Raw genomic sequence first — 25,390 nt, 5'->3', positions numbered from 1 at the left:
TTAATACATATGCCATAGTGGGATTGATGAATTAAATGGTAATTCTATTTTTAGTTTTATGAAGAAACTCAATATTATTTTCCATAGTGGTTGTACTAATTTACATTCCTGCCAACATTGCATAAGAGTTCCCCTTTCTCTGCATACTAACACTTACCTTTTTTTCTTTTTTTACAGTATCCATCCAAACTGGAGTAAGATTATCATCATGGTTTTGATTTGCATATTTCTGATGATTAGTGATATTGAACATTTATTTATATATCAATAGTCTGTATAATTCTTTTTATTCAGATCACTTGCCCATTTAAAAATCAGATTTTTTAAAAAGAAATGTTGAGTTCTGTATATATTCTGGATATTAATCCCCAATTAGATGAATAGTTTGAAGATATTTTCTCCCATTATGCATGTTTTCTCTTCCCTGTTTTTTTCTTTCTGTAGAGAAACTTTTTAGTTTGTCTATTTTTGCTTTTGTTGCCTGTGCTTTAGGTATTCTATTTGAAAAATCATTGCCTGTACCAATGTTTTGAAGAGTTTGCCCTGTTTTCTTCTAGTAACTTCAAAGTCTCAGGTCTTACATATAGCACTTTCATTTTGAGTTGATTTTTATATATGGAAAGAAGTAGGAATCTAGTTTTATTCTCCTGCACATAAATAGCCAGTTTCCCCAGCATTACTTATTGAAGAGGTTGCCCCTTCTCCATTGTATGTTATTGTTGACTATAATCTTTTTTTCTTAATTTTTTTTGTAGGAGGAAAATTTATTTGGTGCTCAGTTTCAGTGGTCTCAGTCCATAGATGGCTTGTTCCATGGCTTTAGACCCAAGGGAGGGTGTGGAGGAGGAAGAGGAAAGCAGCTTTAGACAGGACAATCAAGAAGCAGAGCTTGGTGACTGTCTTACCTTTTGCATCACTATGACAAATACCCAATAAGAACAGCTTGGATAAAAGTTTATTTGGGGTTCACTATTTAGAGATATCAGTCCACTGATGGCTGACTATTGGTATGAGCCAAGGGTGAGGCAGAATATCATGGGGGAAAGGTGTGGTGGGGAAAGATTCTTCAGCTCATGGCAGGGTCAGAAAACAGGTGGGGAGTGGGGAGAGGAAGGGGCCTTAGCAAAGATGCACCCTTCCAGGACACTCCCCACCTGCCTACAGTTAGCATCCAGTCATTTAAACCAGGATAGACTAATGAGGTTACAACTCTCATGATATAATTATTTTACCTCTTAATATTAACAGGAACTTTGGGGGACATCTTATACCCAAACCATAACAATGCCTATGATAGTGAATTAATTTTTGGATTCTTTATCCTATTCCACCGGTCTTTGTGTTGCTTCTTAATGTCAGTACCACACTGTTTTGGTTACCATAGCTCTGTGGTATGTTTCAAAGTCAAGTATTGTGAATCTCCAGCTTTGTTCCCTTTGCTCAGAATTGCTTTGGCTATTTCAGGTCTTTTATAGTTCTATATGAATTTTGTGGTTGTTTTTTCCTATTTCTATAAAGAATATCATTGGTATTTTGATGGAAATTTCTTTGGATTCATGTTTTAAAAAGTAACAGCTTTATTAGGTTCAACTGCTGTACAGTAAGTGGCATCTGTTTGAAGTATATAATTTTCAAAGTTTTGACACATGGATAAACCCATAAAACCATCACCTCAATCAAGATAATTAGCATATCCTTTGCCCCAGAATTTCCTCGTGCCATTTCATAAATCTCCCATCCTGTCGCTTACCTTACCCATCACCCCAAAGCTAATCAACCACTTATTTACTTTGTCACTATAGATTTAATTTTCACTTTCTACAAAGGGAATCTTTTTAGGGGGGTGTTTTAGTCAGCTTTTTTAACCACTGTGACCAAAAGACCTGACAAGAACAAATTTAGAGGAGAAAAAGGTTATTCTGGGGCTCACGGTTTTAGAGGTCTCTGTCCATGACAGCCAGCTCCATTCCTGGAGGTGAGAGGTGGGGCAGAACATCATGTCGGAAAAGTGTGGCAGAGGGAAGCAGCTAGGAACGTGGCACCCAGAAAGCAGAGAGAGCTCCGCTTAACAAGGATAAAATATAAACCCCAAAGCCACACAGCCTACCTCCTCCAGCCACACTCTATCGGCCAACAGGAACCATCCAGTTAATACCTATCAGTGGATTAACACACTGATTATGTTAATGTTCTCATACCCCAATCATTTTACCTCTAACCTCTTTTACATTGATTGACACATTAGCTTTTGTGGGATACCTCATATCTAAACCATAATGAGGGAGTTTCTTTCATTCTGCATAATTATCTCCCAATTCATCTGTGGTGTTGCATGTATCAATAACACATTCCCTTTTTTTGATGAGTAACATACCATTGTATGACTATGCCAATGTTTTACCCATTTATATGTTGAGAAGCATTTGGATGATTTTCAGTGTGGACTATAAAGCTTCTATGAACATTCATGTACAGATCTTTTTATGAGTGTATGCTTTATCTCTTGATTATTCATCTAGGAATAGAATGATCTATTTAGTCTATTTAATTTTAATATTTGTGTTAATTTGCATGCTACAGATTGGATTTGGAGTGCCTCCCAAAATCTCATTTGTTGAAAGCTTGGTCCTTTGTTGGTGGCAATATTGGGATGTGGTTGAAACTTTGGGTTGGGGTAGTTGGAGAAAGTAAGTCACTGGGTGTGTCCTGGAAGGATACATCTTGTCTTGGACCACTTCCTCCTGTATTTTGCTTCTGTTAGTCATGAGGTAAGTAGCTTTGCTCTGCCACACCCTCCCTTCCAAGAAGTTCTGCCACACCACATACCCAGAACAATGGAATCAAGTGACCATAGACTAAAATCTCTGAAACAGAGGGCCAAAATAACTCTTTTCTCCTTTTATTTTTCTCAGATATTTTTCACAGCAATGGAAAGCTGACCAACACATTGCATTTTCCTAATGACGAATAATGTTGAGCAATCTTCCCTGTAATGACTGGATATCCATATATGTTTTGTAACAAAGCATTTTGTCAAATGTTTTACCTTTTAAAAAATTGAGTAGTTTTCTTACTTTCAAGAATTATTTTAAAAAACTGGATATAGGGCTGGGAATGAAGATCAATGGTAGAGTGCTTGCCTAGCTTTGCAGGAGGTCCTGAGTACAATCTCTAGTACACACATACACACATACACACATATCCCGCATCAGATATATAATTTGTAAATATTTTCTCCAAAGTTGTGGCTTGCCTTTTCTTTCTCTAATCATTGTTTTTTGAAGAGCAGAGTTTTTATTTTTTATGAAGTCCTATGTATTAGTTTGTAATTTTATGGATTGTACTTTTTTTCAGATTTATGAACTTTTATTTATTGGAAATTTTATTTATGAGGAAGAAGATAGAAGTAAAAAATTAAAGGAAGAGTGAAAGATGGAATAATACATTTTGGATGTTAGTGGAAGAAAATAAAGAGAATCAGGGGAAACAGGTAAGTGAGAAAAAAATATATATGAAGTAAAAATTTTAAAAAATTAAAAATAGAATGAAAAAATAAAAGAATACAAAAAACCCAAATATACTATTCAGACAACTCAGTCCTGAATAAGCTGATGCATGAAAAAATAATTGGTGGTAGAAGTGTGAGAGAAAAAAGAAAAAGAAAATAAATGATCTCGATGATGAATTGAACAACTGGTTCTTTTGGAGTTCAAAAGTTTCTCAGCTTCCCTTCTTAGCAGTTAAGTGGAGTTGTCTGTAGTATGATGTTTGCTCCACCCTCAGGCTGGGGTTGCTAGGGTGAGAGGGTTAATCCTGGAGGTGGAAGGCAGTGTTTAGGCTTAGGTGGGCTCCAGTCTCTTTGTTAAATGCCAGTTGGTCTGGAGATTTTAAATCAGCACACCTCCAGGGTCCAGCAAATGGGCTCCTGTAGCTGCCAGCCCATGCACCACAGCTACAAAATGGTTCCTTCTGCTGTCTTCTGCACTCCACTGGGAGAGATGGTGGCGTATTTTCCATACAAGGATATTGTGTAGCACAGCTTACTGTTTAGTCTGGTAGTGACTCCGATCTCTAAACTCTGTACCCCAACATGCATGCCTCAGTCCTCCTGAGAATGAGGGTTCCTTTAATTCCTGTATTGCTTTACTGCATTCACAGAGGGACCATTCTTGGTTGTGCCTTCAGCCACTGCTGTGGCTATGGGGCTGGGGATATTTTTCCTTATTTTATTATATCCAATCCTCTGAGTCCACAATCTATTTTGAGTTTCCAGTATTAAATTCCAGTAAATTACCCCCTAATTCTTGCTCATTCACCCACCTTGCCGAAAATCTGCCTGTCTGCTTTTCTTGGTCTCATGCCACAGAGCCGCCAGGAAAGTGACCTCTCTATTCTGCCAGCTTCCTCCTCCCTCTATGGATTGTACTTTTGGTATCAGGTAAGAAATCTTTGTCTAGGCCAAAATCACAAAGGTTTTTTCTTACGTCTTTCTAGAAGTTTTATAGTTCTAGATTTTATATTTAGACCTATGAAACATATTAAGTTAACTGTTGTATTATACTGTGTAGATCAAAGTTCAGTCTTTGAGTTATGGATATCAAATTTTTCCAGAATGATTTGTCAAGACAATTGTTTCTCTATCAAATTGCTTTTAAGTCTTTATAAGGAAAACCCAAAGAAACAACACCCCCCGCCCAAACTCCTGTCTATATGTTGTCTTGATTACTGCAGCTTCATAAATCTCAGTCAGGCATTGTTAGTCTTCCAACTTTTTCTTTCTAAAGATGTTATATATCTCAATGTAAATTTTAGAACTGGCTTTTTAAATTTCTACAAAAAGACATGCTGGGATTTTGACAGGGATTACATTGAATCTATAGGTCAATTTGGGGAGAAGTGACACCTGAACAATATTGACTTTTGACATACGAATATGGTATGCTTCTCTAGTTATTTAGGTTTTTAATTTTTCCTAGCAATGTTTCATAGGTTTAACTGCCTAGGTATTTTCACTTTGCATGTTTAAATGTTGCATATTTTTAATGCTATTGATTGTTGATAGTATATATAAATAGCTGATCTTTGTGTTATCTTTATTACTCGTCTTGTGTTCTGCAACTATGTTAAATTAACTTATTAGTTCTAGTAACTTTTTTTAGATTCCACTGGATTTTTTTTTTAGACAGTCAAGTTTATCCTCCAAACAAAAAGTTTTATATTCCTACTTTTACAATCTATATGCCTTTCATTTTTTCCCCTTTTCAATGGTTATTAACTTCCAATGAAATATTGAATATAGCGATACAGACGCTCCTGTACCATTCAAGGTGCAATTAGCTGTAGGGTTTGTTTTTGTTTTCATAGATATACCTTACCAGGATAAAGATAATCCCTTTTATTCTTAGTTTGGTGGGAAATTTTTATAAAAGATGAATGTTGGATTTTGTCAAATGCTTTTTCTCACCTGACCACTAATATCACTTGTCTTATTCTGTTTGGGCGGTTACAATAAAACGCCAGAGGCACACTTTTTCTCTTTTGTGGTGCTGGGGATTGAAACCAGGACCTCATGCATGCTAGACAAGCACTACCTTTGAGCCAGTTACCGAGGAGACTGAGGCAGAAGGATCACAAGTTTAAACCTGGCCTTGACAACTTACTGATCTCCTGTCTCCAGACAAAAATTAGAAAAGGTTGGGAATATAGTTTAGTGGTAGACTGCTCTGGGGCTCCATCTCTAGTACTGGAAGAACAAAACTGAACAAAGCAAAACCAAACCAAACCAGAGGCTGAGTAGTATATAAACAAGAGATAACACATTTTCTAGAGTCCTAGAGATGAACAAGACTTGGTCTGGTGAAGGCCCACTCTCTACTCATAGATGGAAGCTTTTAGCTGAGTCCTTACATGGAAGAGAAGGAAACTATTTGTGTGACCTTTAATAAAGGGCACCTGTTCTGTTCCTGAGGCTCCACCTTCATGATCTAAGCCTCTCCCAAAGGCCCCACCTCCCAATACCATCACACTGGTGATTAGATTTTAATGTAAGTCGGCAGACCCATTCAGACTATAGGGTCACTGCCACCCAAAGTGGCTATTGCCACCCTTATGGAATATACTGGCTCCTGTGGATTTTTGTTTTGTTTTCTATTTTGAGACAAGGTCTCACTAAATTGCTAAGGCTGATCACACTTGTGATCCTCCTGCCTCAGTCTTCCAGTGGCTGAAATTACAGTCATGCTCTACTACGACTGGCTGGCTCCTGTGAATTTTAAGGCCACTTTAGAGTCCAAGTGGGTTTGCCTATAGCCACCCCCTTCCCCACCAGTCTTTGCTAGCCAACCTTCTAGAAGCATAGGTTAAGAAACTGTTTTTTTTTTTTTTTTTTTTTAATCCTCTCATATTTTACCTCTGCAGTTTCAGGGTGATTAGCAACTAAAGACACAAAAATTGTTTCTTTGGTACAAACAGGTTTGACAACACTTTTATTCTCAAATTTAGTATCTAAATTTACTGAGTTTGTGAAAGTCTCTTGACATAAAATAGATAACATGCATAATAACTTTTAGTAATACTGAGATTGAAACTGTTTTGTCTATGCTGCATCATAGCTGAAACTATCATTAGAAAGGTAGAACAATAAGTGTGGATAACATGAGGAGAAGGAAAATGCAGATATGTTCTTTTATTCATTCTTGCCTGGTCATTAAGTGAAAGTCAAATTCTGGTTTTCATTTGTTTCTGGTAAATACTTAGGAATACAAATGCAATTTTTTACTGGCAAAAAGAAAAAAGGTCTGTGGGCTAAATTACTTCTGAAAACTATTTACATAATGATTTCCTATTTGATACCTTTATTTTCTTTGTGCAAATTTTACAAATTTTAGTTAGTTACTTAAACAAACTTCTGCCAGAAACCAAGACAAGATCGTTAATCTCATCTGCCAACAGGGAAGCAACATAAGAAATAGAAATTTCCCTTCTTAAGGCAACAGTCAGGTAAATACATTAAGCAGTCTGCTAAACCATCTTCTCCAATCTAAGCAGGATAACTAAAGATATTTGCTGAATTTTAATGTCTCAAATTCTTGTTTTGACATCCCATCTTCAGGGCATCATGTTTTGTAAACAGTCTGAACTCAAGTAATACATTATCTCTTTGAGATTTAGAATTTCTCTCAAGAAAACATGTAAATTTTAGTAGCCAGATCATTTTCATCTTTGCAGATTACAGAAGTAGAAATGAAGCTAGTGCTTTAATAATGCTTTTAATTATGTCCAATCTATTTACTAATGTGAAAATTTGCTGAAGAATTGAATAATATATTGCTACCTAATACACATAGACTTTTACTCTCTCTCACTATTGGATCAACATTCACTAAACCGTGCAATGATGTCAAAGTAGGATTTTGCAGTATATTTTGTTTGCCTTAGCCAACTTTTAATCTAAACTATTGGGGGAAAGTCAGCACTCATCCAATATGTCTGCATGCTTTTGCCTAGTTAACACGTTAAGAAAGGGCTGTGTTGTCCAACTATTAGATAAGCTTTCTGGCAAAGAAAAAATATTTGTCTATGAATCTGTGGGTGAAATGTTTCCAAAAAGAAATTATAAATGGCTCCTATTTTAGGTCTCTTCTATTATGAATGACAGGTTTAACATTCTTAGAACCTTAAGAATATAATGACTACGTCTTTAAAAGCCTTTAGGGATTACTGTACATTAACGAATCAGAGTCAGTAAATTATCTATAAATTAATCTTTCTAAACAGATTTGCACCCTTTTCAGTTTGAAAGCTAACTTCTGAGTCTCCACTTCAGCAACTCATATCTGAAGAGCCTACATCTGTAAAAACATTTCTAATGAAAATACTGACAACCCCCAGAGAAGCAAATAAAATGAGATTTAAGTATATAGCAGCTTTTCCACAGTTACATTCCTAACAATAGTGGATTCTAATTTGATGCCAAACAGAGGTTATATAACAAAATCAGAGAGCATGATCAATCTAGTTCTTTTGATCTCAGTGAAAAATTGAGGTACTTAAGTAGTTCTGTCTCTATTTTCCCATTTTCATCAAGATGGATGAGTTACATCTTTGTCTTCCAAATCATGGAAGCAGAGGGTCTACTGGTTACCAAGAAATATCACTGTTCTCTAGAGCAGGTAACAGAAAAAGAACACTGTAGAGTCTGGGTTGCCAGGGCAATACTGTAACTGCCAAAATACAAATATCAAAGAAGGATTTAAATTTTCATGTCACAATTAAAAATTACTCAACCCAGACTTCAGTCAACGTTCTCAAATACACTAACAATGCCACAACCAACAGTGGCACTACCTACCACCAACAAAAGATACTAAGCCTCATTTAATTTCAGACTTGGTTAAAGGTGCTACACACATGTAATGAAGCATCTTTGACACCATCTTCAGGTTGGCCTGACAGGCAACCCTTTGTACAGAAAATATTCAGCATGAAAATGCTGGGTAGGCAGAGTTGAGGCAAGGTTTAAATCAACTTTCTTTCCCATTGTGGTAAAACATACAATGTTAAAGTTATTTTTTTTAACCATGTTAAGTGTATAATTCAGTGGCCTTAAGTACAAACAGTGTTTTGCAGCCAGTTCTATCCATAACCCAGAACATTTTCATCATCCCAGATAATCAGTACCCACTAAGCAGTAACTCCCCGACTCCCCACCCGCTGGTAACCTCTATTCCATTTTCTGTCTCTATGAATTTAAAGCAAAATAATTCAAAAAAGCAAGATAATCTAACAGAACCCCTTACATTCAAAAAGATGTGACCAGTCATAACACAAATTCATAAACCTATCAGTGAGGCCAGGAAGCCTATTTGTCCTAGCACCCCAGTCATCAAAAATTTTTGTCTATTTTGACAGGCAGACCATAGATGATCTTTTATTTATTTCTTTATGAATTTACTAGATACTGTCATACCTGTTTGGGTTTTACATACACTGATTCAACGGCCTCAGGATTAAAAATTGTCCAAAAGACATTGTGCCCATAACTGAATGTACATGCACTTTTTTCTTGTCATTATTCCTTAAATGATGCAGTATAACTATTTACATAGCATTTACACTGTATTAGGTATTATAAGTTTCTTTTTAAGAGATGACTTAAAATATATGGGAGGATGTGTGTAAGTTATATAAAAATACTGCATCATTTTATATAATGGACTTGACCATTTGTGGACTAATCCCCCATGAACACTGAGGGACAACTGTACTGAGTGCCTACACGTGGCAGGCACTACCTTAGTTCTAGAATACAGCACAAAGCAAGACTTGGTCTCTGCCCTCACAGGACTTGCGTTCTGGTCAACTGTTTCCTATTACCCACAAACTCTCTAAAATGTGGAAAAAGTATGCAATTTTGATAAGATACCAATGGCATGGCATTTGCTTTGTATCAGCAATACATTTCCAGCATCAGATGTCTCAGAAATGTTACAGCAGAAGTTTATCTACTTTTCACTATTATTTTTGACCAACACTTTCACAGGTGATAGATAAAACAGTTGAGCCTATTTTTAATTGATGGTACATGTTATGACCTTATGTTGGCCTTGCAGATCTATTTAATTCAACATCTGAAAATCATGTAAATTTAAAAATATGAAAAAGTTATATAAAATATTATATAGTATAGAAACTAGTAAAATTATACTTTTCTTTTGGATTCCTTTTATATGAAATGTCTAAAATAGGCAAACCCATAGAGACAGAAAGTAGCTTAGTGGTTACTAGAAATAGAAGTAGGAAAAATGGGGAGTTACTGCTAATGAGTACAGAGGATTTATTTTGGGGTGATGAAAATATTTTAGTGGTAATAGTGAACAACCTAGTGAACATACAAAAAATGAAAGTATACAAAAATACTTAAAATAGTGATTTTAAGTGGTATATAAATTATAACAACGTTTTAAAAAATCATATTAAGTAGCCAGTGAACTAGACATGATAGTAGTGAAACCATGTTTTTAAAGTCCACATATAAGCTACCAAATGGCCTGACCTATAGACTGTAAGAACCAGGTGAGTGCATTCTGAATTGGCTGCAGACAACTAATATGTACTAGAACGGTCTGTGAATTCAGATTCAGGCTGGGAAGTATCTGCATGGGGCAATATGTAGGGGAGAAAAATTGTCTCATTAGGCTAGACTGCCGCCTCCTCAGTTTATGCAGAGCCCCTATATATATTTAAACCATACACAAACACCCACATCTGCTTGCAGCAACACTGAACTCAAATCCAGACAGAAATTGGTGGATATCCTGTGAAGGAACTCTTAGTTTAATGTGGACATAGCACTGTTTACACTTTGCAGACACGATACACCTCCTCCCATGTAGTACATGCCAGCCTTAGATGTGGTAACTTACAGATTTTATACATGAAAAATAATCATAGAAATTTTAAAGGCGAATTTTATTTACCTTAAAATATATGATAAAAGGTCTCCTATTACATGTAGTACTTAAGAAATTTGTTTACCACCTCCCTATCCAGTGTGGGTCATACTTGTTAACACTCAGGCATTGACAGCAATTTGGTGTAAAATTGTAAAATGCCACTTACAACTAGAATGGCTATCGCTGGAAAACTGCAAAAGGTTTTTATAAATTTCAGACACTCCTAATTTTAAGACATATAATAAGTATCTGTAATGTAATTACTTAAGAATAAACAAAAATACAGTGAGTTGAAACAGGAACAGCCAAGCACTTTTCCCAGTGTATTTAGAAACAAAATCAAGACTACTCAAGAGTTTAAAGGTGCATACAATTATGATTTTATTTGTTAAATTACAATAGCCAAAAGATGGCTTTACAGAAGGCAAAATAAACCACATGTACACTTTAGAAAAGTCTTTTTTGTTTCTTTAAATCTAAGGCCCCCTCTAGTGTTTGAAAAGTTACAAGCATCACACAATACAAATGAAGGGTAAACATTCAACAGTATTTACCAAGACCTTTCAAAACAAAAAATACTTTTGTTCCATTTATGTGGCCCAAAAATCAATGAGAGAAAATATCTAACCATAATTAATATTTCAAATTCCTGCTATGATTGATTCATTATTCTCTCATTCAGTAACTTCTTTTATTTATGGCTGGGTTGTTTTTAGAACATTAATACACTGTTAAAAAGGGGGAAAATCTAATATGCATAGGGACTTTAATTTCTCAAACAAGAAATGTACTTTGTTGAAATCACAGAAAAGTAATGTTATCAAATGGCTGATTCTGCTTTTACTGAATATTGGTAAATAATATATACTTCCTAGAGTATATACTTATTATCTGGCAATCAGAATTTTTAAACTACTTAAGACCCAACCTAATCTGTGAATTTGCTAGCAAATCTTTTCAGTACTGTGTAAAAGAAGGTGGACAGTGTTGCTTTAAGGACATATGTTGGCTCTGAAGAATATAGTGTAAAGGAACTCTTAAAAATTTATACAGACATGACACTACATAAATCCAATGACTTAATCTCATGTGCTTTTGAAAAACTGATTAAAATTAGAGGGAGTAAAAAATAGTTTAGTTTCACTGTTTTTATAGCTAAAATATTTGTGTCTGTTTCCATATTCTATTAGAGAAGACTTAACAGCTCATATTTCTATCCCTGGAAAATAAAATCTCTAACAAAAGAAAATAGTGCATTCTTGAGCAGGAGACTGACAGAGAAAAATAGCTATTACTTCATGTTCTTAGATGTTGAATACACTGAAAACTTGAAAATTCAATAGTTCAAACAAGTTTAATCATTACTAACTGTATTTAAACAAATGAATAATGTCACCCAATATGTCATATGGCTTCTCGGCACTGATACCACTTGTTTTCAAATTTGTCATTTGCAGATATTACAAGTTAAGAAAAAATGGTCATCTAAAATGACCTACATTTACAAATGCCTCAACTTTTAAGATATTTACATTCAAACTGGAACAGGACACAGCATTGTTAAAGTGCAATGTATACTCTTTTGGCGCATTATGAAAAAAATATATATATATAAAACTGGAAATTACTGCAGTCATTTCTCCAAGAACAAACTTAGTGAAAAGCTGTTTTGAAAGTTAGCCATCAGATTATAAACTGAGAAACACTGAAAAGTCATTTAAAATGACTATATAAAATGCAATTACAAATAAAACCAGTATGGGAGAGGTAGCATAAAGTTAGTTAAACCAAATAAATACTATACAGTAATATACAAAAATTATGCTTATAAAAATTGAAAATAGCATTTTAAAATACCAATTTTCCTCACTTTTGAGGATTTTACAATGAAATTAAAATTTAGAACTGGAGTCTTTATAAAGATTTTCCAAATGTTATTAATTACTGGCATTGTTTTTAGCCAGAACCTCTCTGATCTGTCGGTCGAGTTCACTTATTATTCGATCTTCATGATTATACACACCCGTTCTCATCAAAGTATCCCTTTCTTCTATTAGACGAGTCAAATAATCATCCAAACCTTCTTCCAGCATAGAGCCATGTGGAACATCCATTTTTCCACTTGCAATCTCTTTGGAATCCTGGTACTGTTTTTGTTCTTGTTGTCTTAACCTGAGAAGTCAAGAACAAATGCTACTCTAGAAGGCAAAAAATAGTTTCAATTTCCTTAACAGCACTATTTAAAAACAAGATGATTCAATGATAAAGCTTTAGTAATAATTTTAGAAAGAAAACAAAAATCAATGTATCAGCCAGGGGTGGAGGCGCATACCTATAATCCCATTGGTTTGGGAGGCTGAGGCAGGAGAATCTCAGGTTCAAAGCCAGCCTCAGCAAAAAGCAAGATGTTAAGCACTCAGTGAGACACTGTCTCTAAATAAAATACAAAACAGGGTTGGGGATGTGGCTCAGTGATCAAGTGCCCCTGAGTTCAATCCTCGGTATCAAAAAAAAAAAAAAAAAAAAAAAAAAAAAAAAAAAAAAAACAATGTATCATTTGGCTAGTCAGAGTTAACATATTTATAAAAGGCAGTTTAAAAAAACAAGTTTCAAATTCTAGAAATCTTACAGCTGTATAAAAAAAAATCTGCAACAATCTCATCAAAATAAGTAACATTTTTCTGTATTTTTACTTTTAAAAATGTACATATGTACTTTAAAAATGTTTTCTAAAAAATTAACAATATATATGCAATGATGTATACTATTTTCCCCTTATTTTTATAGTGAATGTTTTTCTACATCATTAAGTTTTCTTCTAAATGGCTTAATAATGTTCCATCATCTAGATGTACCTTTAATCATCCTTTATTATCTTTAGATTGTAATTAAAGCTTTGTTGTTTGAATATTAAATTTTTCTCTAAATCCAATCAACAAAGTTATTTATACCAAACAGTTTTGGTGGATACGGCCGTGAATCAAGAAGAAAAGGCCATACTATCATTGAGCTTATATTTAATTACTCAGAAAGTTAAATTCTATAAATGTCAGATTCAAAGGACATATACACTTGAAAGTTCTATATGGATGTCTTCAAGTTATGTTTTTAATGACTTCATTTGGAGATGAGGACAGGAAGCAGATGCTGCTCTAGAATCTGGGTATTTCCAATAGAATACTGTTGATCACATTGCCTTGAAAATGGGGAGATAAGAGAGGGGAAAAAAAAACAAGGGGGAGAAATGAATTACAGTAGATGGGGTAGAGAGAGAAGATGGGAGGGGAGGGGAGAGGAGGGGGGATAGTAGAGGATAGGAAGGCAGCAGAATACAACAGACACTAGTATGGCAATATGTAAATCAGTGGATGTGTAACCGATGTGATTCTGCAATCTGTATACGGGGTAAAAATGGGAGTTTATAACCCACTTGAATCAAAGTGTGAAATATGATATGTCAAGAACTATGTAATGTTTTGAACAACCAATAATAAAAATTAAAAAAAAAAAGAAAATGGGGAGATAATAATAAACCAAATTTGGGTATGGGATATATTTTAATTTAGAATGTGTAGTTAAGATTCACTTTATAGTTCTCTAATAATTGGCTACAGAAGGTTGTAATTTCAACTATTCCTAAAATCCATCTTGATAAGATAAAGCAGTTAAATCTAAGTCTCTGCTGTGATACGATCTTCAGAATAAATAAGCCTAAAAGAAGCAAACCCACTTCTGAATTTGCACAAGGGGTTGGGGGGAGGGAGGAAACTGCTCTAAAAGAGCAGGAAGACTGGACTCCAGAGGACATGACAATGGGCAACAACTCTGAAACATGAAAATCCTACAGTTCCTCAGGAAAGAAAAGGAAACTGAAGTATACAGTCCAAGGACACCAAATATCTTCATCTGTTCTCACAGAAAAAGTCTAAATAGGGAGGGGCACTGTTAATAAATGGTTAATGAGATACTGGTACAATTTTTTTTCCACTGATTTTGAGCAATGCATGTGGATGGGTAAGGGTAGACATCTGAACAGTTGTTTCCTCTATCTGAATTCTTATAGCCACCTTTGAGAAAGGAGTTCTTTAGGCAAATTAACAACACCCAATGCCACACTATGTACCACAAAATTTAACCACTTACCACTTCTGTTTATGAATAAAGGACAAATGCAATTTTTACAAAACTGATAGATTATCTCTATCAAATATTACTAAAATGAAAAAAAACCACAAATCATCAGTCATGATCATAATGGAATTTTAGAACTTTGTAGCTCAAGAAACCATGAAAATTGGAAACTTGGATAACATTTCTGACAAAAGTGCTATGTCTGGATTCCACTCACATACTTCCTGCCACAAAGAACCTTCTGCTTTGTAGACCTGCTCTGTTAGAAAGTTCCTTCTTGTATTGAACTTAGCATTTTCCTTTATACTTTTATTCTGCCCAAGAGGAAAATCCTACTTACCTCTTTCTAATATGGTAGCCTTCCAGATAATTGCCTAATAGTTCCCGTCTCCAAGTTTAGTACCCTTCACTCTTCTAACCAACTGGATGACATTACATAAAACTGCTTGCTACCCTGGCAACATTCCACTGGAAGATTTCTAGGTAGCTGATTTCCTTGAGAGTGTGTGTTACATTGGTAAACACCTTAAAGAGGATTTTTGCAGTGCTGAATACTGAACACTATTTCTCTTACTGATCTTTGGCAGCCAAGTCATACTGTTAGTAGTGGCCACTTAAATCCCCCTAGGCTTCCTCATATGAACTGTTTTACTGTCTTGCCTATCATTTAGGTGATTTTTCTTTTAATGTGTACAAAAGACTCAAGTCTCTAATATATTTAAATTGTTAATTTCCCTATATCCTAATTTATGAAGACATTAGTAATATTTAATTTGTTATGATTTTCAAACTTGATAGGCAAAAATGATACCTTCATGTAAGCCATTAAAACAGTGCTTAGCACATAGCAGCTTTTTGGTTCCATATTATACATGACAGTGAAGCTTTGGAAACAAGGATTATGTTATAGTTCATTAATCTACAACATCTTCCAAGTCTACAACATTGTAGACACCAAATAAATATTTGTTAACAAATCTATGCCAAAGACCATTGCACTATTTTCCCCATGAACATAGCTGTATCAAATCTATTTAGCTCTCGTATTGCCATTCATAGCACTAACACTTTAAAATTATTCTTGTGTGACTATTTCAAGATTATTGCTAACATTGACTAAAAGGAGTTTTTAAATATAAGACATTTCCAATTTAATTATTAACATCAGTGATATAATAGCTCTTATTTATTGAGTACTTACTGTGTGTCAGGAGCTGTTTTAAGTGCTTTATGTATGCTTGTCTCACTTTTTAAATCTTTAAGACAATACTTTGAGAAATCTATAATCCCCATTAAAGATGAAAGAAATTAAATACTTAAATAACCCTTTCAAGGTCATGAAGCTAGTAAATCTTAGAGCCAGAGTTCAAATCTTATTCAAGAGACAGTATTTTTAACTACTATTCTACACTGTTATTCTCTGTAGTATCATTTCATCTTAATCACAACTTTAACAGCGTTTCATGTTAAAAAAAAAAGTTACTAAGCAGCAGCACAAAAACTATTTACAGTAGCTACCCCTTATTCACTGTTTCAGCTATCCATGGTCAACAATGGTCGGAAAATATTAAATGCAAGAGCCCAGAAATAAGTAATTCATAAGTTTTAAACTGCATACTATTCTGAGTAGCATGATAAAATCTCAGGCTATCCAGTTCATCTTGTCTAGGGACATGAATCATCCCTTAGTTCAGTTTTATTTACTACCTGCATATTACTATCCTTCCTAGCTGTCAGACCCACCATCATGGTAACCAGTATCTATGTTCAGTGAGTGCTACACATAAGCCTAGTTCTACCACAGTTCTCATGCGATCTACCTCACTTCATCTCATCACGTAGGCACCGCGTCACCCACATCATCACAAGAAGGATGAGTATAGCACAACAAGACACTTTGAGAATGAGATCACATTCACATAACTTTCATTATGGTATGCTATCACAATTGTTTTATTAGCTATTGTTAATCTCTTTACTAATTTATAAACCTTACTGTAAATATGCATAGGAAAAACAGTATATGTAGGGTTTTGTACTATCTGCTGCTTTAGGCATTTCCAGTGGGTGTGTCCTGGGATGTACATCACTTGGATAAGGGTACACTACTATATAGTCTCCCCTCCTACCCCATGTAGCTGTATAGTCTTTCTAGAGGGCAATTTGTGTAGGGGATGCTTTTTAGCTTAATCTATCTAGTACATTTATTTATTTATTTTAATATTTATTTTTTAGTTTTAGGTGGACACAATATCTTTTTTTAATGTGGTACTGAGGATCGAACCCAGTGCCTCACGCATGCCAGGCGAGTGCGCTACCACTTGAGCCACATCCCGAGACCCATAGTGCATTTATGTTACAACACAGCACACTTTGTTGGCTTGGACTGCCAAAGCAAAATACCATTAGACTGAGTAGTTTCAAAAACAAATTTATTTTCTCACACTTCTAGACTAGAGTTTAGAAGTCCAAGATCAAATTGTCAGCATGGTTAGTTTCTAGGGGGCCACTTTCTTGCTTTGTCTTCATATAATACCAGGAGAGGGGGAGAAAAAGATCAAGCAAGCTCTCTAGTGTCTCTTCTTATCAGAGCATTAATTCCATTATGAGAGCCCCATCTCTAAATTCCATCAAATAGGAGGCTTAGGGCTTCAACATATGAATTTTGGGGGACACACTTATACACATGTATTTGATAAAAGTATCTATCCCATATCTTTATGCGTAAAAAATGCAATCACTACAGAAGTGGGTTCAGGGGTTTATTCAGAAGATAAATGAATAAATATCAATTTCAAAGGGTGAACTCTAAGTGTCAAGCTTATAGGGCTCAATCTGAACCACTGTTGTTCTCTTTTATTCAACAAATATTTATTTGATGTCTACAATGTTATAGACTTGAAAGATGTAAAATATTTGTGAATTATAATACCATCCTTGCCTTCCAAAAATTTGCCACCATATATATCATTGAAACCAAAGAAATGCTATGTACTATACACTGTTTTGGTGACTTAAAAATACGATTTTTGCCTGTCACTTTGAAGACCATACAAAATTTTATCTTACCAATGTCTTAATACACTTTATGTAGGATCTACTTTATTCTTGAGGAATCTAAAGTTATTTGGTTCCTGGACTGAATGACCCAATTAAAAAGTTATCCTATTAGAACTTTTGTTTTTGTAAGAGAAAAATAATCTTTTAATCATATACCTGTTCAATTCATTTCTTATATCCAACAATTCTTGTCGTTCAGTTTTTACCATATCTTTTTCCTCAGCAGCCAGGTACCGCAGTCTCATCTGTTCCAATTCCTCTTGCTGTTTTTTAAGACGAGCCATTTGAGTTTCTTGTTCTCGCTTGAAAGAAACAAAGAAAGAAGCCAGACACCTAATATCAGGAATATATATATTTCATGTGACTTTCACTTGTGATTATAAACCAATTTGAGAATAATGCATGATGCAGTCATTCATTGCCAACTCTGAGTCATATACAATCTAGAAATGCTCAAGTTCTTTCTAAATACCCTTGTATTTCTTTTTGTTATCGTAATAATTCATGGCTCAGTTGGTGAATGAGGTTAGCTGAATATCATAAATAAACAGGAGTTGAATTGCTACAGGGACCAGTGGTAAGATCAGTATCTTAGAAATGGTTAATTATACAAAGATGTACCTAAAAAAATTTAATAACTGTCCCTGATCATTAATTCCAGTCCCATCTCAGTTAATATGGCTTTCTACTCTTTTCTCTAGGCTCATACGGAAATCTATATACATAGATTTTTTCTTTTTAAACAAAAATGGAATGAAACAATATAACTCATCTTGTATATTTTTTTAAAAAAATTAATAATTCTTCCAGATGACTAGATAAAATATTTAATAAATATGTAACATTCCACAGAATGGATAGTCCATGACTTATTCCACCCATCTCTTAATAACAAACTTTCAGTACTACAAAAAATGATGCAATAAAATACCCTATCATCTAACATAGTTAGATCATAAATCTACATATTTCTTTAGAGACAAGTGCTTTTCCCTCTTAAACCTCAGGAAGGAGGGCTGGGTCAATAGGTATGGCTCATATTTTTTTTAGAAAATTTATTTACTGGATTATAACAAAGAACAGCCAGAGCACAAGTGTATGTTTTGCTAATTTTTCACAAAATGAGCCACTCACAAAATCACCATCCAAATGAAGAGAAGGCCAGAAGTCCCTCTGTGGTTTTCCTCCCTGTCACTCATCTCTCACACCTTCCCAAAGATAATTACTACCCTAATGCTAACATCACAAGTTTTGACTGCTTTGAGTTTTATATTGAATTATACCATATATATTACTTTGTGTTGGGCTATTTTCACTTAACATTGTTTTAAATTCATTTCTATTGTTCTGTACAATTGATATTCACAGTATTATGTAGCATTCCATTGATTAAATATATAATTTATTCACTGTACTGCTTAAGAACATTTGGGAAGTTTCCAGTTTTGAATTACAAATAATACTGATGTGAAGATCACAATATGTGTTTTTTGATACACATGTTGTCTGCATTTCAGATTGGGTACATACCTAGATTCAAACTTGTGGGACAGAAGGCATGAAAATTTCAGCATTAGTGTATATTGCCAAATTGTCTCCAAAGTAGTCATGCCAATTAATATTTTCTATGAATGTTCAAGTGCGCCCTACTTTTGCCAACACTTGGTAATGTCTCTCTCTCTCTCCTTTTTTTTTTTTTTCATTTATGTAGTGATAGTTCACTGAGATTTTATCTTACATTTTTTCAAAGACCATTGAGATTGAACTCATTTTAGTAATTTTAATGGCATTTGAATATCTTTGTTTATAAAGTTCCTATACAAATGTCTGGCACTTTCCCTATTTGGTTGTCTATTTTGTGTTCTTTTCTGAGGCACTCGGGACAGAACTGAGAGCCTTGTACATTCTAGGCAAGTACTCTTAACACTAAGAATATACACTACTGGTGGAAATTGTTTTCCAAAATGGTTGAGCCAATTTTCAGTCAGCGAATATTAAGTGAAATTTAAAAAGTGAACATATGCTATTTCCAGCAATTTTTTAAAAATATAAACACTTTAACTCATATAAGAAATATTCAGTGTTGTCTTAATATAAAAAAGCCTAGAAAAAACATTTGCATTAAAAGGCTGTATGAAATGTAGTATAATTAAATAGAATGATTCCAGAAAGATTAAAAACATGCAAAATTATGCATCAGTTACAGTATACTTTTAATATGTCTTGTATTATAAAATTAAAGGCAGATTTATATATAGTAAATACTAAATTCAGGATAGTGGTCACCTCTGCAAAGGAAGACGACACAGTTGAGAAAAGCAACAGAGAGCTTCCAAAACATTCATAATGCTCTCTTGCTTTAACTAGAAGGTTGGTGGGGGAGGGCATAAGAATCCTGTTTTTGGAATGTATTTCTCTTAAGAAGTTAATTATATGAAAAGAAAGGGAGCTGGGGATGTGGCTCAAGCAGTAATGGGCTCGCCTGGCATGTGCGGGGCACAGGGTTCGATCCTCAGCACCACATAAAAATAAAATAAAGATGTTGTGTCCACTGAAAACTGAAAAATAAATATTAAAAAAATTCTCTCTCTCTCTCTAAAAAAAAAAAAAAAAAGAAAGGAAAATATCTGGACAAATATACAAGAAATTATTATCTCTGTCTGAAGAGGAGATAAGAGTTTTGGTGACTTTTATTATGGTGCTGCAAAGGTTATATTTTTAAAAATGAGCAAAAAGAATGACTGCAAGCAGCAAATGGAATAAAAGTCAATTATTTATAAATTTTTTTTTCACAAAACTTGAAGCATTTTTATTCTAATATGCACACACAAAAATCTTTCAAGTGCTCTGAATTTTTAATCAGGTATACAGTATTAATAATCATAATACATGCAAAAATTAGAGGTTAGTGAAAGAAACCCTCTCCAGGTGCTCTGGGTTAAAGGCTCCTCAATCAAGTGAGTATAATCTTTATTTTGCCTTGGCTGCCTATAAATCCAGAAAGGAGATGTAAACATACATACACTAGACTAAACAGCGGCTAAAAAGTGGCCACTACTTGCTCTCCCACTCACACATACCATGTAAGTCTGTGGGAAAAAACTTACAACTAAACTAAGGAACTCAAGTAAAGTTTTCTGAAAATAACCCAGAGCTGACAAGTCAGTAGGAGGGCCTGGATGGTTTCAAGACACAGTTTTTAACCAAGACTTGGACCTCCAACTGTTTTCTTAAACAAAGATTTACATCCTATCCTTGGCTAAATTACTTATAAATTAATCAAATTAATTACTCTGAGTGGATAAGCAGGAGGCTGGACAAGATAGTGCTGATGTCAGTCGATGAAGTCTGTGTTGTTTTAACTAAATATATCAGCTTAGTTTTAAACAGATCTACTGTGCACAAATATGGTAAAAGACCCACATCCTACCCAAAATCTTAGTTCTGTTTTCTGTCCTGAAAACAAACATACCTAGTTTTAATATACCTGACATAATAAAAATATTACATTTTCTGCAACAACAAATTCATATTTTATTAACAATGATTCGTTTATTTTAAAAAGTAGAGGCTTTTATTCTGCTTACAAAACCATATATTAATGTATCCAGAAATGTTTTTTAGGTTAATATGTAACTAGTTAGAATGTATGGACTAATGCAGATAATCAACTCAGGTATTTGTAGATCAATTTAAGCACTTGTTTGATTTTAAAATATTTCTAAGTCCATTTTTATAAAGAAAGAAAACTAAACTGCCCTCTAAATGTCTAACAAGTAGAACTTTTATCTTGGTCGCAAGATACCACACCCAGAATGTAAGGATATCATTTCCTTGTTTTCTAAATCAGGACTTATTTTATGTTATACTTATTTATATTTTACAGCTGCTGCTGTTCCAGTTACAAAAGAAAAGCTTCACAAAGCTTACAACTTGGAAACACAGACTTTTATGGTTATGAATCAGAAGGAAAATTTTTTCTAAATGATTAAAAGGTCATGATTTTTTAATTCACAAATTGACTATACTAGGTCACCTTTGAGTAATGGAAATCTCTGTTTAAACATTCTTTTGGCAATGGGCATCAAGAATTAGATCTTATTTCCAAGCTTTACCAGCTGGGTTTTGTCATTAACATTTATTAACAATCTAAGATATAGCTTTCACCGTCTAATCCGTATTACACAAATGTTTTGTATGGCCCTCCAGAGGGTTTTGATGTGACAAATTACTGGCAGAGATTATAGCCCCGTGGCTGTTCACCAGAGGCAATGTAAAATTAACATGGTACTAATCCAATTTAAACAAAAAGTTGCACAAACAGTTCTATGAACAAAAGCAGATAGACAATTCCAATTTTATATTCAAACACAATAAATGTATTTTAATACAAAATATCTAGGGAAAAATTTAAGTCATTTACACACATATGAAATGTGCCAATTTGATGAAGTTATTAATTTAATTTTCCAAAAGCAGAGGCAGTACACAATTCATTCTGGAAATCCTAAGGTGCATTACTTTTCTCCTTAGATTAATGATTCCTAGTGACCTAAACATTTGTTTACAATGTTGTTTCTAAAGCAGAAATTTTGTGGGATAAGGAATAAAACTGATCAATGAGAAAACAATTAAAAACATTGAACTCAAAGACTGAAACTGTTACTGTTATTTTCTTCCATGGAGTACTGGTATAAGTTTTGGAGAACCACTAATTTACATTGTTTTCTTTCCTTAATATATTTATAGTAACTGAGGAGAAAGAGGACATCTAAATTTTTGTGACATCCTCTCTCATTAGGAACAAATAGCTAAAAATTACCAGTGATTTTTGAGCTAGAGGGTAGAAAATAAATAGAATAAATAAAAATTGGACCAAAGGGAAAGATCTAGAAGATAACAAAATGTATAAGGATGCATATGTCGGAAAGGAGTTTTTGGCAGGGAGCCTTTCATACTAAATTTCCTTTTAAGAGAGACTACTACCTCAGTATCCCAGTGTAAAGTAAGCAAAGAGCCATGAATTTCAGTGATTCTACTCAAACATTATTTATTTATATTTTCAAAACTACCTCAGTGGTGAAACCAGTGTAATCTATAATATGTACATGTGAACAAGATTTAAAAATCCATTAAAGTAAAAAATTCTTGCATTGATATTTCTTAATAAGAAATGTCAAATTATGAATGAAATTGTTCAATACTATTAATGGTTATTCATTTCTCCAAAGGAAATACCTTAACACCTAATACTGTTCAAACTATTTTAGTAATGCCTTATAATTAATTACCATTGTATTAGTCCCTTATTCATTACTCAACTTCAATGGCAGAGACTATCTTCTGCATCTTCCCTATCCACTCTGTTTTAAAATTAGAAATTATTTCCTATGGTAAGTATTATTTCAAACATCTTCTCCTTAAGATGTTTGTCCTTTAGGTTTGAGTGGCAAATGAAGGGATAACTTACTTGTTTTTAATCACACATGCTAACACCATCCTATTATATTCTTGTTAAATAACAATCCTTCCAGCAGAGCTTTAAGTTCCAAATGGGAGACAACAGCTATATCCATCACATCAAGCACTGTGCAAGGTCCATGTGAGACTCTCAATAAGCACTTGTTGAATGAATGATGAAAGGAAATGAACAAAGGAATTACCTATATTTGTTCTTTAGACTTAATATATATCCTTCTATATTCAAACATCAGGAAATTCACCTAATGACACTCTTGCATATCTACACATTTAGACCCCAACATGGTTTTTTCTTCTTAAGTTTTCTGTAGAACATCTATCAAAACTACCATCCAAACTACTGTTATTACTCAAACTATATCCTACCCCATTTTCTTATCATATTGTAAAACAACATCCTCTGTTCTCCATACATAGTATTGTTAATGCCTATCATTTCTTTGAATAGCTACTTGATGACAAAGTCCTCTAATATTTGTTCTGTCCATCAATATCCAAAAGCTACCATGACTTAGGTCCCCATGGACTAAAAGCAAGACCACTGCAAAACAGATTTATGGCTCTCTCTTCTTTAACAATAATTACCATTTATTGAACCCATACTATGTTATCAAACACTGTATTAACTGTTTTTAAAGACTGCTAATTTAACTCTGTGAACAACCTATGAGAAAATTTCATTGAGGAGACTAATCAGAGACAATAAGTAATCTAAGTCACAGAGCTAGTAAGAGACAAAGCCATAGTTCACCCCAGCTCTGAACTCTAGGGCCATGTTTTTAACTACTATACATGCTGCTTCTGATAGATTTTGTATCCTGTTACTTTCACAGCTGTTCTCATCCTATATTACCTTGGTCCTAATTCCAAAAGGACTCCTCCTGATTATACTAGATGTGACCTAAATATCTTAGCATCATGACATTATACTAGCTTCTCCCTTAAACTCACTTCAGTTTTCACTATCAGAGCTAACAGTGGATACCATTTTCCTTGATAAGATATGCCAACTCATGACTACTTATGCTTCAATATTCTTGTCAGAAATCTGTCTTCCATGGCTCCTATAGACCAAGACATGATATTATGAAAGAGAAAGGGCCTAGATTCTAGTTAATGACTTCAATCCTAGCTCTATCACATAGTATCTGTGTGATCTTATATAATTCCAGGTCTCAGTTTCTTCATTTATAAAATCAGAATAATAGTACCTGCTACATATATCTTTGTCGTGATTACATTTAACACAGGGTATGTAGCCCTTAATAAATAAATACTAAATGCTCTACCATCATTATATTTACTGTCTCTAGTTGCTATATTCTTCATCAGCTTTCCATATTTCTCCTTAAACCTAGGAATTTTAGGGTCTATCAGCACAGCTTCAAATATCACCTCTGCAAAGGATTCCATCTTTTTTCTTAAGCCCATTCATACTCAACAATGGATGAGTATTTCTTACTGCTTGCAGAATTTTTCTGTGAAGATTAAAATGTCCACATTTGCAAATCTTATCTCCTTCCCATACTACAATTAGCATCTTAACTTTTTAAGATGGAAACTCTTTCCAGACACTATAGCTTGCACTCTTGGCATTGTCTTTGGCAAGAATCTTCTTGTTGCATTCCTTCTTGTTATCACTTAAGTTCAAAGCCTTATTACCTGAAATAAATTCTAAAATGGGCCCTCCTGTTTTATAAGAACAGGCTTTGTTTCCCCGCTTCAGACGTTTTTGCTAAGATCATTCTATTCATTATATTTATATCCTTCCCCCTACTTTTTAAAGTCACATTCAATTTCTCTATTTAAATCCTAGCTACTCATCTCTTCAGGTCCTTGTCTACGAAACCATTCCTAAGTCCTATTTAAATAAATGTACTTTTACCTCTCTGAGTACTTTTTAAGATTTTTCTCAGGGATCTTACTATTGGGCCATAATGTTATAATTGTTTCTTCCTTAATATTAAATTCCAAGCTCCCTGAGGGAAAGACCTATGTCTTAATTATATCTTTGTATCTACTACTTATATCTTTATATATATGACTGCCTTTAATACAAAAGGTCTTCCGTACTACACACATAATGCCCATTTTTAGTCTTGTCAGCATTAAAATAATATATGTTGAGCACCCTAAATCTTTAAAAACCAAACTTCAACCTGAAAATTTTTCAGAACTAAGATAATACAGCTTGACAGTACTCTGTGAAGTTGGATATATATATATATATATATATATATATATATATATATATATATATATAT

General features: G+C 34.0%; 1 protein-coding gene across 4 annotated transcripts in view; it reads right to left on the bottom strand.

Annotated features, from left to right (window-relative positions):
- Positions 1–10,810: 10,810 nt before the first annotated feature.
- Cep120 (centrosomal protein 120) overlaps positions 10,811–25,390 on the bottom strand; it is a 75,828-nt gene continuing 61,248 nt past the window's right edge. For 3 of the 4 annotated variants that reach the window (XM_015486734.2, XM_048811841.1, XM_048811839.1), the window contains exons 20-21: positions 17,802–17,947; positions 10,811–12,626 (exon numbers count right to left, since the gene is read on the bottom strand). In XM_015486734.2, coding sequence (XP_015342220.1) covers positions 12,392–12,626; positions 17,802–17,947 — 381 coding nt within the window. In that variant the 3' untranslated portion in view covers positions 10,811–12,391. Of the gene's footprint in view, positions 12,627–17,801; positions 17,948–23,115; positions 23,267–25,390 lie in introns of those variants that run through there. The other variant, XM_048811840.1, reaches the window with a different exon arrangement.

The sequence above is a fragment of the Marmota marmota genome, unplaced genomic scaffold (assembly GCF_001458135.2).
Source record: "Marmota marmota marmota unplaced genomic scaffold, marMar, whole genome shotgun sequence".
Classification (NCBI taxonomy): Eukaryota; Metazoa; Chordata; class Mammalia; order Rodentia; family Sciuridae; genus Marmota; species Marmota marmota.
This window is presented reverse-complemented; position numbering and strand designations above follow the sequence as displayed.